This window comes from Indicator indicator, chromosome Z (assembly GCF_027791375.1).
Source record: "Indicator indicator isolate 239-I01 chromosome Z, UM_Iind_1.1, whole genome shotgun sequence".
Taxonomy (NCBI): domain Eukaryota; kingdom Metazoa; phylum Chordata; class Aves; order Piciformes; family Indicatoridae; genus Indicator; species Indicator indicator.
The window spans coordinates 78,844,832-78,861,925 of record NC_072053.1 but is presented as its reverse complement, the minus strand read 5'-3'; the positions used below and the strand labels follow the sequence as shown (position 1 = coordinate 78,861,925).

The 17,094-nt window shown below is 42.7% G+C and overlaps 1 protein-coding gene across 1 annotated transcript in view; it reads right to left on the bottom strand.

Annotated features, from left to right (window-relative positions):
* Nucleotides 1-5,330: 5,330 nt before the first annotated feature.
* TEK (TEK receptor tyrosine kinase) overlaps nt 5,331-17,094 on the bottom strand; it is a 52,237-nt gene continuing 40,473 nt past the window's right edge. The window contains exons 13-17 of the mRNA XM_054397633.1: nt 8,602-8,672; nt 7,941-7,981; nt 6,835-6,931; nt 6,259-6,358; nt 5,331-6,153 (exon numbers count right to left, since the gene is read on the bottom strand). Coding sequence (XP_054253608.1) covers nt 6,079-6,153; nt 6,259-6,358; nt 6,835-6,931; nt 7,941-7,981; nt 8,602-8,672 — 384 coding nt within the window. The 3' untranslated portion in view covers nt 5,331-6,078. The remainder of the gene's footprint in view (nt 6,154-6,258; nt 6,359-6,834; nt 6,932-7,940; nt 7,982-8,601; nt 8,673-17,094) is intronic.

The window sequence follows — 17,094 nt, the reverse complement described above, 5'->3', positions numbered from 1 at the left end:
TGACTGAGGATCCTGTAAGGGTAGATTAGCACTGTAAAGATCTCTCAACTCTCACAAACATGGCCTACTGTACAACTACATCCGTACTGAAGGTTAAGTCACTGTAGCTGCTTCTTGTGCATGAAGGTACTTGGGGGTGTGTCCTGTTCTGTCAGATACTAACAAGTAATAGCTGTAGTAGAAAACAAATGGCATTGGGTATTTATTATTCTGTATTTCCTGCTCAATGTCATAAAAAGCTTCTGATTTTCTTTTACCCAAGAAGTGGTGATGCTTCTTTACATCTAGAGATCAATGCTATATACAGGCCCTGCTACAGCTTAGAGAGGGGCTTTGACATATTCTTTACCAAGAGGATAGGCTTGATTATGGATCCTCCCAGCTTTGAAAGTAGGTCTGTTTAGTGAAGATTGCCTTTATTTGGCTTTGAGTACATCTAAAGAAAGAGATGAATGTCTACTCCGTAGAACCTGTTCTACTTAGCAGAGAAACCTGTGATATTGTCACCTAACAAGCTATTGGTAGTGACCAAGCTGATAACTGAGGCTCCACAGGCCGTCTAAGAAACCTCTGTTGTCTGACTTGCCTTATTCATAACTTATAGAATCATAGAATCAACCAGGTTGGAAGAGACCTCCAAGATCATCCAGTCCAACGTATCAGCCAGCCCTAACTAATCACCTAGACCATGGCACTAAGTGCCTCATCCAGTCTTCTCCACCATGACTCCACCACCTCCCTGGGCAGCCCATTCCAATGGGCAGTTACCCTCTCTGTGAAGAACTTCCTCCTAATATCCAGCCTATACCTCCCCTGGCACAACTTGAGACTGTGTCCTCCTGTTCTGCTGTTGGTAGCTGACAAGAGTGGGAAAAATACTGTGCACAAGAAGTTAAAATAATTTTACATAGTAACTTTTGGTTTGTAAAAATAGCAAAATATAATGGTCTTCTGATGCTGGAATTAATGAAATTTTTCCCAAACTGAAAGGTGGTGTGAATGAAGGTGCCATTACCATTGGAACAGTGACTTAACTCAGGGTCCTATCTCTGTTATACCTCTGCTGCTGTTTGCTGTAAGCATGCTTGTCTTTCTCAGATGTATTTATCATATAGACATAGGTATTACATAACCTGATCGAGCATCTTGAAGAGCTGGAGTCTTAGCTTATGTTTTGGAGATATGAAAGACTCCTGTGATCTGATTGGACCTTCACAGTGCACAGAGGGACTTGCTAAAACTATTGGCTTCTCCTGTAGGAATATCACCACATTTGTTATATATTCTGCTACTAAGAGAACATGTGAAAGAACTCTGAAGAGGTACAAGGCAACATTGTACTAGGTTTTCTGGGGACCAGTGTTGGGCCCAATCCTGTTTAATATATTTATTGATGATCTTGACGAGAGGATTGAGTCCACCATTAGTAGGTTTGCAGATGACACCAAGGTGGGAGCAAGTGTCAATCTGTTAGAAGGTAGGAGGGCTCTTAGAGGGACCTTGGCAGACTGGATAAATGGGCAGAGTCTAACAGCATGAGATTTAAAAGTCTAAGTGCTGGATTTTACACATTGGCCACAACAACCCCAGGCAGCACTACAGGCCTGGGGAAGTGTGGCTGGAAAGCTGTCTGGCAGAAAGGGACCTGAGGGTTCTAATGGACAAGCAACTGAATATGAGCAAGCAGTGTGCCCAGGTGGCCAAGAAAGCCAATGGCATCCTGGCTTGTATCAGAAATGCTGTACCCAGCAGGAGTTGGGGAGGTGATTTTCCCCCTGTACTGGGCACGGGTGAGGCCATGCCTCAAGGACTGTGTTCAGTTTTGGGCACCTCAATACAAGAGAGATGTGGTGGTCCTGGAGCAAGTACAGAGGAGGGCAACAAAGCTGGTAAAGGGCCTGCAGAATAAATCTTATGAAAAGTAACTGAAGGAGCTGGGGATGTTTAGTTTGAAAAAGAGGAGGCTGAGGGGAGACCTCATGGCTCTCTACAACTACCTGAAAGGCTGGTGCTGGTCTTTTCTCAAGGGTAATTAGTGATAGAACAAGAGGGAATGGCCTCAAACTGCACCAGGGTAGGTTTAGACTGGACATTAGGAAAATCTTTTTCACAGAAAGAGGGGTCAGGCATTGGAATGGGCTGCCTGGGGAGGTGGTTGAGTCAGCAACCTTGGATGTGTTTAAAGGTCGTTTATATGTCATGCTTGGGGATATGGTTTAGGGATGAACTTTGTAGAGTAGGGTTTTCAGTTGGACTTGGTGATCCCAAGGGTCTTTTCCAACCTGAGTGATTCTGTGTGATAAAGCCAGAAACAGTTTGGCTTGCTTTGTTCCACCACCCTTCCCCTGTGTCCAACCAGTTTTCTTGCTTGTGGGAATGGCTGATTAATATGTGACTTGGGGAAATGAAAAATGGTGTACTGTGAGCAAGGAATATTGTGTACCAGCACAGGGGGAGAACTGACAGTTATCTTGATGATCTTAGAGGTCCTTTCTAACTGAAGCAATCCTATGATTCTATGATTCAGCAGCAAGAGGAAAAATTTGTATTTGACCAAACTTGTTATAATTCAGTTGTTCATGCTCTTAATCTGGCCCTCTGCTTATTTTCTGCATTACCCTTCCTCTGTCTTGCAGAGTGCATAGAACCACAGTGAAGATGGAATTGGAACGCATCTGGGAGATCAACTTGTACCTTGTAGTGACCAGTAAAGGTTTCAACCATCTCTGAAGGCTCTACAGCCTTGCTGGGCAACCTTTTCCATGATTCGGTTACCCTCATTGGGATTGGAATGGATTAGATTTCTGTTTATATCCACTGCTTCTCATCTCATCACTGGAAACTACTGGAAAGAGGCTACTTCCACTGCCTTGCTTCCTTCTCTCAGGTATTTTTGTGTCTTGCAAAGAGATGTATCTCACTGTCAACATTTTGTATTCTATTTTCAGCAAGTGCCTCACCATTTTGGGTAATGAAGAGGGGCTCTTTGACTTCAAAGCTGTCAGGCAGACTCTGTCTACAGAGAAGTAGGAAATAAATAACCACAGCATTTCAGACCAGAAATGTGCTTCTTTTCAGGTTTATGAGGTGCAGTGAATTAGCTGAATTCTGACCTCCCCAAGGGTAAATGCACTTTACTTTTCAGCCAGTCTAATGAGTGTAAAGGTGCTTGTTTGGAGTTTTTCTTACCCCTTCCCTCACAATGAGTATCTAATGAACCCTAATGATGTCTCATCTCAGCACACTGTACTTCTGCAGCTCTTGAATTTTTCTTGGACTTCAGAACAATTTGTTTTGTCTGCACTCAGACTGTTGAACTCAAATCTATTGCACTAAATGGAAGTAGAGGATGGTGAAGGAAAATGCTTGGGGCAGAAGTTGTGTGGAGGGTTTGCTTCTTCCTTTTTGATCTGAAAGGCTTCACTTTCTCTGATTGGTGCCTGGCAATTTCTTTTTAAACTTATAGATAACATTTGGCTGTAAGTACCTACCTGCTGTTCTGTGACACATACTCCTCGAAGTGTGGCTATCTCCACTAGTCTGAAGCACTTCTTACCCAACCCAAAACTTACATTAAATATAAGAGCTTCCTAACTGTACATGAGAGGATAGGGGAGAACTACTGAAAAACAACACAGGAATAGCTGGTGATACTGGTGCATATGCTTGTGCATAGGTGGAGGTCTATGAGGAATGTTAAGATGTGGGGTGTTTGGAATAATGGAAAACTGCACTGGTAGCATTATGCTCTTGATAGCAAAGAAACAAATAGAAAACTCTTGGGAAAGAGGACACATAGTGGGTCTTGTGTATTGTGCAGTGGGAGGCAGAACATAGAACTGGTAATGATTAAGCTGAAAACTTTTCTGGGCAGCCTACTGCCATAAATTGAGCTTTCCAGCACTGCATAACAGACAGTAAAATCTAGCTGCTGCCCCTGGCATGCCCAGTGCACATTGCAAGTACAAAACCAATTTTTCTCTCTGAGACTCTGATAGAATTTGTAGATCTTTTAGTTATTGTAGTTATGTGAGGTATGGACTGAACAGAGGTTTCTCTGTGTTAGTGTTTTTTTGTTTCCTTGTCTGTATCTTGCAAAATGGAAATTAGAAAATTATTTTTAAAAAAATAATGAGAGCAGATCATAAAATGAATGTATTCCACAAAGTCAAATGAAGATATGAAGAGCACTTATAAGGACATTTAAATGCCCTTCAGCTAAATTTACAGTGAGATTTGCAGACAGTATCAAGACCTAATGGGTTAATGGATAACACTGATTCTTTCCCTATGTGGCATATATCAGTCCCAGTCAAATTTTGCCAAAGAAGCGGTTGACATCAAGTAGCAGAACAGTCACTTGTGTCTGCTTGCTAGAGGTGCATGAGACACTCAACTGGTTTGGACTTGTGAAAACCAGCTGTACATGAAGTTGAGCACTTCTGGAGAAGCTGTTAGCTAGCTTCACCTGCTAGCCAAGGAAACATCTGTGGAGGTCCATTCTTGTTCGCCTCACTCACCTGTAAGAGTCTAGTTAGACTGCAGAGTGCAATGCCCATGTTCAAAAGTGCCTATCCAAGTAGTCTTTTAAGAAAAATACTGTGGAATTTGTTGTTGTTGTTGTTTTCCATTTTGGAGTTGCTTCAAGGTGCAGATAATCTGCACACTCTTTGTAAGTTCTGATTGTAGCATTTGTAGCTACAGTACAACTTCTGCCTATTTGAAGGCTATACAAGTGATCTCAGCACCCGTGTTTGTTGATTTATTCTCTTTTAATGAGACTCAAGTATAGAGTGTACCAGTAACATTACCCTATACTCTGTTGTGACAGCTGAGTAATACTGAGTTGGAGCCCATCTCCAAAAACAAAAGGCCCATCCAAAAACTAAGTATCAGAAAGGGAAACATTTCTTTTTCTAGCATATTCTCCAAGTCTTGAGGGGTGACCTAATCCACCCAGGTAGAAAGTCACTGTGGTCTTATGGTCAGAGGACACTGATCAGTTGAGGGGGATGCAGGGAAATGTGTGAAACGTGAGGTCAGCTGATATGTGAAGTTTGAGTAGGGTAAGCCCACAGGATCCCACATGGCTGACTTAATACTAGAAGCTCATGCCAGCTCTGCCTCTGTTTGTTTAACCTAAGGACTAGAAGATGCATCTGGCAGGCCAGATGTCACTGTCCTGAAGTGCTTTAATGTAGTGTTTTTAGGAGGCCGTACCACACTGTAGACTGCATAAGGTATAGAACAAGCAAAAGTTAAGTAAGTCCTGCTTGTGTGTAATGGGTAGTAATTACAATTACACAGTGCAATCACTAAATGAAATACAAACTCAATAAGCCTCTTGTATATTCAAGCTAATTGTAGAAGTGTGATTTACAACAGGTTGTGTGCTCCTCAGTCCTGTGCTTCATGGTAATTTCTTCCTCTCATAGCATTAAACACTTCAAAACATCTGTATTTTTGCATATAGGCAAACACTGACCGTTAAACTGCACAGTGAAAGAGCAATAGCATGCCTTGTATCTTACAAGTGCCAACAGAATTTTTTAACAGATCATTTCTATAACTCACTTTGACAGTCTTAATAGTTCTGCTTGATAAGTGTACTGGATTGATTTCTGCTTGCAGTACTCCTCATTACAGTGAGCTTAGCATTTTTGTTTGATTCACAATAACACGTCTATGAACTACTGCTATTAGACACTCACTCTGTTATCAGTAGCTCTTGGAAAGTATCAAAAATATCTAAGATGGAGACACCTAAGGCATTACTATATGTGTGTATACAACATATCTACATAACTAGGAACAAAGAAAAAGAAAGCCCTGCGTATGAAACAGCAGATTTCATGACTTGTGTCTTTTCCTGCACTGAACAGTATGTACATTGGCCCAGCCTGTGGAGGCAGAAGTTACTGTGTGATACACACTCCTCTCTGTAGTAAAACAGTATCACTGTATTATACACAGTTAGAGCTATCCCCAGTTCTACACAGCACATCACAGCTTTGGCTCCACCAGACTGAGTTTGGGTTTTCTCCAGCACACCACTGATGAATGAGGATTTCTCCTGTCTCAAGCAGCTTCTTCAGCGGAGCAATCAATGCCTGCATAAGTAAACTTCTCATAGAGGGTTGTGTTCACATAGGTCTGGAAGGAAGTAAACAGGGTGAATTGCAAGGTGTTACCTCAAGAATCCTAAACTATACTGAAATTCTTCATGGCCTAATTCTTTTCTGGGAGGTTCATTCTTACCTTCCTTTCTTCTAGCATCCTGTTCAGTGACACCAGTATCTGAGCAAATGATGGTCTTTCGTATGGTTTCTCTCTCCAGCACTGTCTCATTAGGTCATACCTTTAAAAATCAAACAGGTTAGATACATAGGCTAAAGCTACAAATTCACTTTCATTGGAAGATTGTGCACATTCCATTTTTTCCAAGGAAAATGAACACATATAGGTGGAGTTAGTATTTTCCACAGCTGGTTGCTGTTTCTATTTATTTATTTATTTATTTATTTTCTCTGCAATAATTGAAAAGCTGTCTTTCAGCTAAAGCCCAGCCTTGTTGTTTAAAAGACTGGATACCTAGAGCAAAGAACTTTGGAAAGAGTTCATGGGCAAAAACCAGTGCATGCTGGGTACTAAAGGACTGAAGTAATTATTTATACTCTTTTAAATTATTTTTTAAAATGTCATTCTTGTATTTTCCTGAGAAAAAGTTACTTTATTAGTTTCTTGTAGATATCATCTATTCCCTATAGCAGATATTGTGCTACTCTGGGTTTTTTGTTTTTTTTTTTTTTTTTGTTTGCTGAGGCAGCTACTCACACTTCATCATCACAGTTGAGAGGCTTTTCTAGTCTGTACCCTTGAGGCAGTTTCTCATAGAGTTCTGCACATGTCATTCCACAATATGGTGTTCCACCTAAAGCAGGGTTTAAACATTGTTGTGAACACAAGGAAGGGGGATTTAGTAAAAGAAAGCTTAATTCACGTCAGAAATTTAAAAGGATGACTGACTTAGTAACAGGTAAATTACCCCAACACTAGGGAATACTTTACAGCTACATTTTTGTTGTTAATGTTTCTGTACTGCTTACTTCACAGTATTGAAGAGAATAAGTGTGAGTATGAACTCTGAGCTGTAGGGCAGGCCTGAATTTCTCTACAGCTCTGAGGGCCTGCATCTGTTTGTCCTTGAGCTGTTTCACTGGATGGCAATAAGCAGCTTAATCCTTCATTAGCGTGATACTCATAAGATCTAGTGTGAACCCCTGGAGCTATCACTGTCAGGATGGTTTGGCCCTTTCTGGCAGATGTTTGCTTGCTTAGACTCTTGATTTCCACATTGCAATGTGGCATATCACATCCATATTGAATAGAAACACATTTAGTAAGGAAAGCTGGGAGTGAACTGTAAAGGAATTGCTCATGTAGGCCATGCCCACTTCAGTCACTACTCATCTGGTGGCCAGCAGACCATGGTTTCAGACCATGTTGCAATAGAGATGTGTGCAGAAATGAAATTTTATTAGAAGATCAGTATTCAAAAATTTTGTTCAAGAATACTTAGTGTGGGAGTTACACAGGCAATTAAAATGTAGTTTGATTAGAACTCAAGAAGGCTGAGGAAAAGCACCCATCAAACTCAAAACATATCATGTGAGGATTATGTATAATAATCTGGGTTCCATATTTATATGTGGCTCAGGTTTTACACTGCAATGACAACGCAGTCGTTATGGTTTTCTTGTTTAGTACCTGAACTGGAAACATGACAATTACATTTCCAAGCATACTGAGGCTAAAAAAAATTTAGTAGCATAGAAGCATTGACAGATGTTGCAAAGCAATGAATTTGTAATGGGATGAGCAAATGAATGTGGCTGATCTCAGATGGGTTTATTTGTGTAGGATAAAATTCAGATACTTACCTAAACTAACAATTTCCCATAACAAGACACCATACGACCATCTGCAACAGAGGGATATTAGGGAGTGCAACAAGAATACAACAAGAGTTTGTATTTTACAATGGTGGGTAGCTTTGTTAGTATCCTGAGCATACAGAGTGATTCATTCTTTTATTATTATTTTTTATCCTTGTAAAAAATTGTTTTGTGTAGCATTAGAGTTTGAGAATTGGAAAGCAGGAGTGAGATCTTCAGCAAAAATTAAGTCAGTGTGAGGGCATCAGCCAGAATCCTTCACTAGATTGTAAGCTGTCAGCAAATAGTGCTGGTACAGAACTGCTTTGTCAAATATCACTTCCAGTTTCCTGACTAAAATCTGAGGCCCCTTGAGGTGTCTCAAGGGTTCATCAGGTTTCATTTTTGAATGAGAATCATAGCTGAAGTAGTGGCCCAAATCCAATTACCTTTGGAACAGAGAACTTCTTCAGGCACTAATGATGAAATAAAAGTAACCATTTTACAGTGGATTTTATTTTTGCTTCTGTTCCTCACTCATGCTGACCCAGCAACCAAGGTTTGTTTTTTTCACTTAAAAATGGATTTCTCATCCTGGCTGTCAAACTTTCCTTAATATTGAAAAATACTTCCTAATTATGGAAAGGCCACCTGTAAACATACTTACACATCACTGTTGGTGGTGTAAACGCTGTAATTCAGAGATTCTATTGCCATCCATCGCACTGGAAGCCGTCCCTGGAAATGATGTCATAACAGTTGGTGTTGCTGCAGTTTATACCCCAACCACTGCTCTGTGTGCTACCTGAATGAAAACTCACTTCCTGTAAGTAAGCTTTAGCAAGTGAATACATCAGTTTCTTCCAGGTGTGCTTTTACTTCCCAAAGGAACAGTTCACACTAGAGCTGATAGGAAAGGTATCCAGCTAGCACCAAGAAGAAATGGAAATAACTCCTAAGTGATGACTTAAGATGTCTCTAACCAGTCCTGTTACACTGACCACTCGGTGTTACACCCTGCCTATGACTACCTGATGCTTGTTACACATCTTACTCTTTCAGATAGAATCATAGAATCAGCCAGGTTGGAAGAGACCTCCAAGATCATCCAGCCCAACCCATCACCCAGCCCTAAGCAATCAGCCAGACCATGGCACTAAGTGCCTCATCCAGGCTTCTCTTGAACGTCTCCAGGGATGGTGACTCCACCACCTCCCTGGGCAGCCCATTCCAATGGGCAATCACCCTCTCTGTGAAGAACTTCCTCCTAATATCCAGCCTATACCTCCCCTCGCACAACTTGAAACTGTGTCCTCTTGTTCTGCTGCTGGTTGCCTGGGAGAAGAGACTAACCCCCACCTGGCTACAACCTCCCCTCAGATAGTTGTAGACAGCAATGAGGTCACCCCTGAGCCCCCTAATCTTCCAAAACATTAGCTCTGGACAGCTGTTTATTCAGCACACATCTTCTGACATGCTTTTGGTGAGTTTCTGGATCACTTTGGCCTTCTTCAATAGAATTAGACACCTTGCCTCAGCTGGACACATTGCAGTGCAAAAATATGATTTCTGTCACTGTATGGATCCACCCACATGCACATATCTTCTTCATACGTATATTATGTGCTTTGTTACAATAAATTTTTACCAAACTGGTTATTTTACTGCCACTCGTATTCTTATAAATAATCACAGGATCACAGAATGGTTTCTGTTGGAAAAGTCTTCTAAGATCATTGAATCCTGACTCTGCCAAATCTGGTGTTAAACCATGTTCCTTAGCACCACATCTGCATCTCCTGGGATGGAAATTCAGATACCTCCTCAAGGAGCCTGTTCCAGTGTTTGAGAACCCTTTCAGTGAAGAATTTTCTTCTAATATCCAACCTAAACCTCCCCAGATGCAGCTTAAGGCCATTTCTTCTCATCCTGTCACTTGTTACTAGGGAGAAGAGACTGATCCCCATTTTTTTTACAACCTCCTGTCAGGTAGTTGTAGAGAGCAATGAGGTGTTCCCTCAGCCTCCTTTTCTCTGGGCTAAACAATCCTGGTTCCCTCAGCTGCTCCTCACCAGCCCTGTTCTCCAGACCCTTCAGCAGCTTCATTGCCATTCTCTAGACACACTCTAGAACCTCGATGTCTTTCTTGTAGTGAGAACCCCAAAACTGAACCCAATACTTAAAAGTGTGGACTCACCACTGCTGAGTACAGAGGGACAATCACTTCCTTGGTCCTGCTGGCTGCACTATTGCTGATCCAGGCCAGGATCAGGTGGCTGTTTTGGCCACCTGAGCACATTGCTGGCTTGTGTTCAGATGTCTGTCAACCAGCACTCCCAGGTCCTTTTCTGAAATGCATCTTTCCAGCCCCTTTGCCCCAACTGTTTAGTGTTGCATGGGGTTGTTGTGACCTGAGTGTTGGACCCAGCACATGGCCTTGTTAAACCTTGTACAGTTGTCCTTGGCCCATTGATCTCTTTGCAGATGAACTATCCTCCAGCAGATGAACACTCTCTCCTGGCTTAATGTCATCTGCAAATTTACTGAGGGAGCACCCAATCCCCTTCATCCAGATTACTGATAAAGATATTAAAGAGAATGGGCCCCACTACTGAACCCTGGGGAGCTTGTGACCAGCCACCAAGTGGAGTTAACTCCATTCTCTACAGCCTGACTTGCATCACAAGCCCTGTTAGCTCACTCAGTGACCAGCAACCTGGTTGCTGCACTCCCTGAGGTTCTCCTTTTAAAGGTGTGGGGTGGTTGCTTTTGCCCTTGCAATGCCCATGCTTCATCAGCCTGTCCTGCCAGAGCTGCTGGGTCCTGGCAAGTCTCTCTGCTCCCCTTGTACACCATGATCTACCTTTCTGCTGCTGGCCAGACTTGTTACAAAGCAACTGCTCCTGGTGACAAATCTTCAGTTACACTGAGATTACAAACATGGCACAGAATTTGCAAGTATGAACATCAATAAGCACAATACAAATATTTACACATCTTAATGATAGAGTCATAGAATGGTTTAGGTTGGGGGACACCTTAAAGATCACCTACTCAAATCTCCCTGCTATGGGCAGGGACACCTCTCAACTAGACTTGGTTGCCCAAGGCCTCATCCCACTCAGCCTCGAACTCCACCAGAGAGTTTTCTACATATTCTCAAGAGTTCAACCCCATTGTGTCTGGCAGAACATATCCTAACTACACATACTATGCCCTCACTCCATTTGATACCTTCCCAAACCCATTTTACTATCAATCACCACCATCAGAGCCTACAACCTCAACCCATCCTTCATCCAAACTTCAATTTCCTTATAACTCTCCAACCCCCCTCTCTACCATGACTACACCCCCTTCATCCACCCCCCACCAACTCACACCCCACTCCTATACCACCTCCCATTTTACCACCAAATATTCCAACACATACCCAAACACTCCCTCAACCATACCAAACAACCCATTTTCCCCTCCTTCATTCCCCCTACATCCCCTATAAACCTCACAACCCACACCCCCCTCCCTAAATACTACATAATAAAAATAACCATACCCCCACCTCTACCATCCCCTCCCTCCCCCCCCCCAATTTCCCCCCTAACAAAACAATAAAATCCCCCAAAACATTTAAAAACCCCACACCAATTCACAATCACCTCCCCTACCCTACAAAATCCCCACCAAAACCCCCCTCATAAAAATCATCCTAACCCTCATCACACCCCACCCACCCCACCCCACTAACACCAACCACCCCCCCCCCTACCCCCCCATCAAATCTTACAACATACTATACACAATCCTCCATCCTTTAACCCTAACACCTCCACCCCATCCCCCCCCCCCCCTAAATTATATACCACCCTCCCAAACCCAACAATCCTATCCCTCCTACCAATAATATAAATATCTAAAACCACCCAACATTATCATACACAAATCCTCTCATCTATCCCCCCACTCTCTCCCATATAACTCGATTTTTTGTCTGTCACTCCACTTTATTATTCCCCCCACTGTGTACTGCAGCCCTGCTACCATCCAATATAGACTCACCCCTACGATCTCAATATCAACTCACGTCTCCAGCCTCGTCTCATGTCTGTCTATCTTCTAAATTTGTGCTGCTCTATGTTCTCGTAACATTTGTTAACTAGACCCCACACAGATTATCATATAACCTGCTCTCCAACCACCAATATCGTCCGTCTCTGTGTGTTACCCTATGCAACTATTCGTAGATCAACCCCCACTACAAGTGTATATCACTTTTAAACTGTTGTCCATTGTATATAAATCACTGTCCTAGAGATTGTCATAATATGTGTTCTCAGACCGTACGCCCTCCTTTCAAAGACGTGACCACCTTCTCACCACACAACCATGCCATTCCACCTCACCACCAATGTGTATCATCCCCTGACTTACCTACTCAGATACACATCACACATCCCCACCATCTACGCCGTGTCCCACACTCCACATCCTACCAGATAATCTATCACCCTCCTCAATAGTCCTGACATTCATCCTCTCCCACTACGTGTTGTCCCATGTTTTAGTGTTTGCGACCCCACCTTGTAAATCGCTTTAATGTACTAAGATACTATTAGATGTTCTCTCTGTATCACCATATTCATCCACTAGTGCACGCTGTAAACTCCCATATAGTCTCACTACCTCCACCCTACCATTTTCTCTAAACATCTACCATATAGTAGATATTAAGATCCCATTGTTTTCAATGAATCAACATAATGAGACACCCTCTCCTCTGCTCCACAAGTCTCCATCCCAGAACCAAGTCCCCTCTCTTCAATTCCTCCTGACTCTATATCGGAACTCCTGTTGTCTATCAAAGACTCTATCCTCCAATTCAAACTTGTGTGACTAACAGTCCTCGTAAGTCAAGTTCTTATATCCCATCTTACTGTAAGATAAAAATGTGCCCCATCCAGTTTCATTATTATGTTCTCTGGCCACGTAGAAATGTCCCAAATTGTCTCCACTATAGCTCACACACCCTCTCCTCTTATTGTCTAAATGTGTACACTCAAAGTTTTACCATGTGTTTAAACACGCTACTCTGCTCAGTTGCTCTTTCAATATCTACTATCTCTACCACACCTAATATACTTGTGAGAACCCGTGTTTATGTGTCTCGTCCTTCCCTCACCAAATCTTGTTGTTGTCGGCATACATGTCTATACTTCCATCAGTGAGCTATATGTGTGCCCCTCCGCTCCCATAGTATCCCCTAAGTCTACCTCCATAACAATAGCCTCCCCTCTTGATCCCACCATACTGCACCTAACCTCCTCTTGTCTTGCACAGTACATGTGTTGTTGTCCTCACAGTCTACCCCCCACCATCTTAACTACCATGTTTCATTCTTCACCCGACTAATAAATCCACGTCAACCACATGACCACAATTATAGTCATCAATTGACTACCTGTCGTCACTACCGTATCGCTACTCGTCTGTCTTCCCCCTAGTTGATCTCCACCTGAGTAAATAGCTCCATCTCTTGTATCTATCACTCCCTTCACCATCTCCCCTGCAACTCCTACTTGAATCCAAGTATCTTTCCCTATAATAGAATAATCTTGTTGTCTCAGATTCTACAATGTGTCCCTCTATCTGAGTGTTCCGATCTATATTCCCCTTCGTTCGACTAACGTTTACACACTTGAAATCTTAACAACTCCTGCCATATACAACCTCTCCCCTTCACCCCCAAAATTTCACCCTCTATCATATCCCATTATCCTCGACGCCCCACCACTCCCACTTCCACTCCCCCAATTCACTCCTATCATTTCAGAGTCATGATACAAAAGTTTCCATATGCATTATGTGACCCCTTGTATACATTTCCACATGTCCATCTAAGTTCACTAAAGTTGTGTGTTATCTGACCTCCCACCTATTGTGCCTTCGTCCCCAATCCCCCAAAACCTATGCAGATCATGTCATAGAGAACACTTATCACTTCTGTCAGTCTCAATACACACGTCAAGTCACTCATTCAACTTATCCCGCGCAACTCCTATCAAATGTCTCTGTGTTTATTCCCTCACCTCTCTATCAATTGCCTCTAAGATCTATGTGTCTAGCTTTACTCAATCTTCCCCTTCTGTGTGTTGCGCTGTTGTAAGTAGATTCCTGTCTAATCATATCCCTCCCATCACCCCACTCTTAATCTTTCCCACCCTCCTCTCTCCACTACCTCCCTAGTCAATAGATGTGTATTATACCAAATCCCTATATCCCTCCTCACTTCATTTGTTCCTATTAAAGACGCCTTGTCCGTGTTGTTTCCAATCTCTATTTTTAAAACAACCGTATACCACCGCCACACTCTCTCCAAGACATCTGCGGTGAATAGACCCTTACCAACAATATCACACTGTCCATACTAGTGTCCCTCTGTTCTGTTCTCTGACTCCCCCTCCCTCACCTCCTCACACCTCAACTCCTTTTGTATGTTACCTGTTGTGTACACCAATAGTGCTGACCCCTTCACCTTAGATACGCCACCTTCCTACGTTGAATTCCTAATTTATTGTCACTTATCGTGTTTGTGTGTGCCTCCTCCTGAGAATGAGATGTCATGTGTTCATAGTCTACTGTACTTCTAGATAGATCCCCTCCCCTCACTCGTTAAATCACAATCCTTCGCAAGACCTCCCTATCCTCATTGTTCCAGTTCACCGGTCTATGCACTGCGTCCCCCCCCCTCACCTCTACGAAGTATGACACCAAAACGTGTTGTGTGTTTCACCCCAACTCACCACCCCCCAGTGTCGCACACTTGTCATCATTCTCCCCCCTTGCTTCACCCATCTCCACACCTCTAGAGATCAAGTTTCTCAGAGTAGAAGTCCTCCCTCTCCCACACACAAACTTAGTCTATCGTCGCGTGCTGCACGTCTTAGGTGTCTCTTCCTCAATACCCATGTGTAAAATCGTCCACCATAATCCCCCCGTCACTGAAAATTCACTCACTCGCCTGTATTAAACTTCTCCCTCAAGCTAATGCAAGAGAAAGACACTTGTTTTGTTTTGTGTACGAGACGAGATATCCCCCTAAGTATGTGAACATGTTCGATATATTAGCATCAGACTCTGTGTCCCCACCACAATCTATTCTCCATATAATGTTGCCCCTTACCTCTTTTCACAAAACCCCTGTGTGACGTATCCCTGTCAATAAACATCTCCGTCTCCTGTCTCTAATCTAAGACACATAGTCCTCTCCTCGTAGTGTGTCACACGCAATACACACCACCCCTCTATGTATCCACACCTGATTGTGATAAAACATAATGTTTGTATCTATTGCAGTCCTCAGTCTCATCGTCATCACCATCTCCACATCGTGTGTGATATCCCCGAACAACAGACATTCAGCCAGAGTGTACATCTGTGTCCCATTAAGTCAACTCTCTCCCCCACCCCCTCCGCACATACTAACAATATCCAAAACTCTGTACAGAGAGTCCTGAATTGCCAATTCAGCGTTGCAGAAATATACCCATAGTTGTGCGTCCTATAAATCACTAACTACTTCTTGTGTAAACTGAACCCCCAACGTGCTCTCCTAACTGTGTCGCTGTAATTTGACTTTGTGTCTCTCAGACCTGCTATGATGTGTCCCTTTCTACACTGCCACGTAATGCTGAGTACTACAAAATGAATAACGTCACAGTCCCAAATTCTCTCTCCACGACAAACATGAACAAAATAAAACCACTTGTGTCACACCTAACCACACCACGAATCCCCAACCTCTAATAATACAGAGCTACCATATACCCATTTTTCATAAATCTCTCTCATCAATCAAGACCCCAGTCCCTCCCCCTCCCCTACTCCACTGCCTGTATTACACCGCACATGCCCGACAATCATCTGTGCTCTCTCATCTCGCCGTGTATTAATGCTTGTCCCATCTCCCTCCACCCGTCACCCATGATGTATAATCAATAGTCTTGAACTCTTCATCTCCGTTGATGCTAGACTATAATCGACGATAAAGTAATCCACTGATATTTGAATGTTACAAATGTGTGACTGATTGTCTCTATCTCAAATAGTGTATGTCTATGTATAGAAAGAGATAGAGTCTTATGTGTTGTTACATAATGCAGTCATATTAAAGTTGTTCACCTTTGTGTTACATATGATATGTTCTCATCGTAAGAATGTAACACCTTGCAGGACTAATTGCTTTCTCTGTCAATAAATACTACCGCGCTATTTAACCTGTGTGTCCCTGTAGAATCCTCAGAATCACATCACTCCTAGCAATAGACAAAGAGTGTATGTGTGTGATGCGCTGACAATCCCTCACACTTCTCCTCCTCCACGCTCACCAGATACTACCTCCCTGCTCTATAGATAGACAGTAGTGTTCTGTTAAACAGTACATCAAATGTGTAAGTCATTCTCTAATATAATAGATAATCTGTTCTGTCCTATCTACTACACTCACTCTCCGTACATACTGTGACAAGAGATGTCATTACCCTCCTTAGTATATCTTTAGTAATAATAATAAACCATCATCACCCCTCTCTATACACCTCAGATACTTTCTTAGTTGTATCATCTGTGTACCATGCCCCAGATATAACACTCCCACCTGCACTGCCCGTCCAGTCTTTGTGTACCCCAACACCCACCTACATCCTTGTATCCTCTAAGATTGTGTTACCTCAATAGATAACCTCAACCACCCCTCCTTAACTTACTCCCATTTCTGTTCTAATACTAGTGACTTGTACCACATTGCCATCTAGTTATGCCCTCTGTATTGCTAGGTTAATACACTCTCATTCCTCACCACCCCATAATCACCCACTCATCTGTTACCATCCCATCACCTCATAATGTCACGTCACCCACAATGCACTAATCACCCCAACCCTAGAGATACACCATCACCCCACCAAGAGTAACTCTACGTTACTACACTATGTGTCATTATTCCCAGATGTCCACTATCCTTTCTCACAACAGTGTGTCATCCCTACCACTACCTTTCTGTGTCCCGACACTCCGTCGATATGTGTGTCATACTTTTAAAGATACCCATGCCAGACACTCTATTGCATCTACTTGACTTGTCCTCTTTACTCAAGCCACGCCT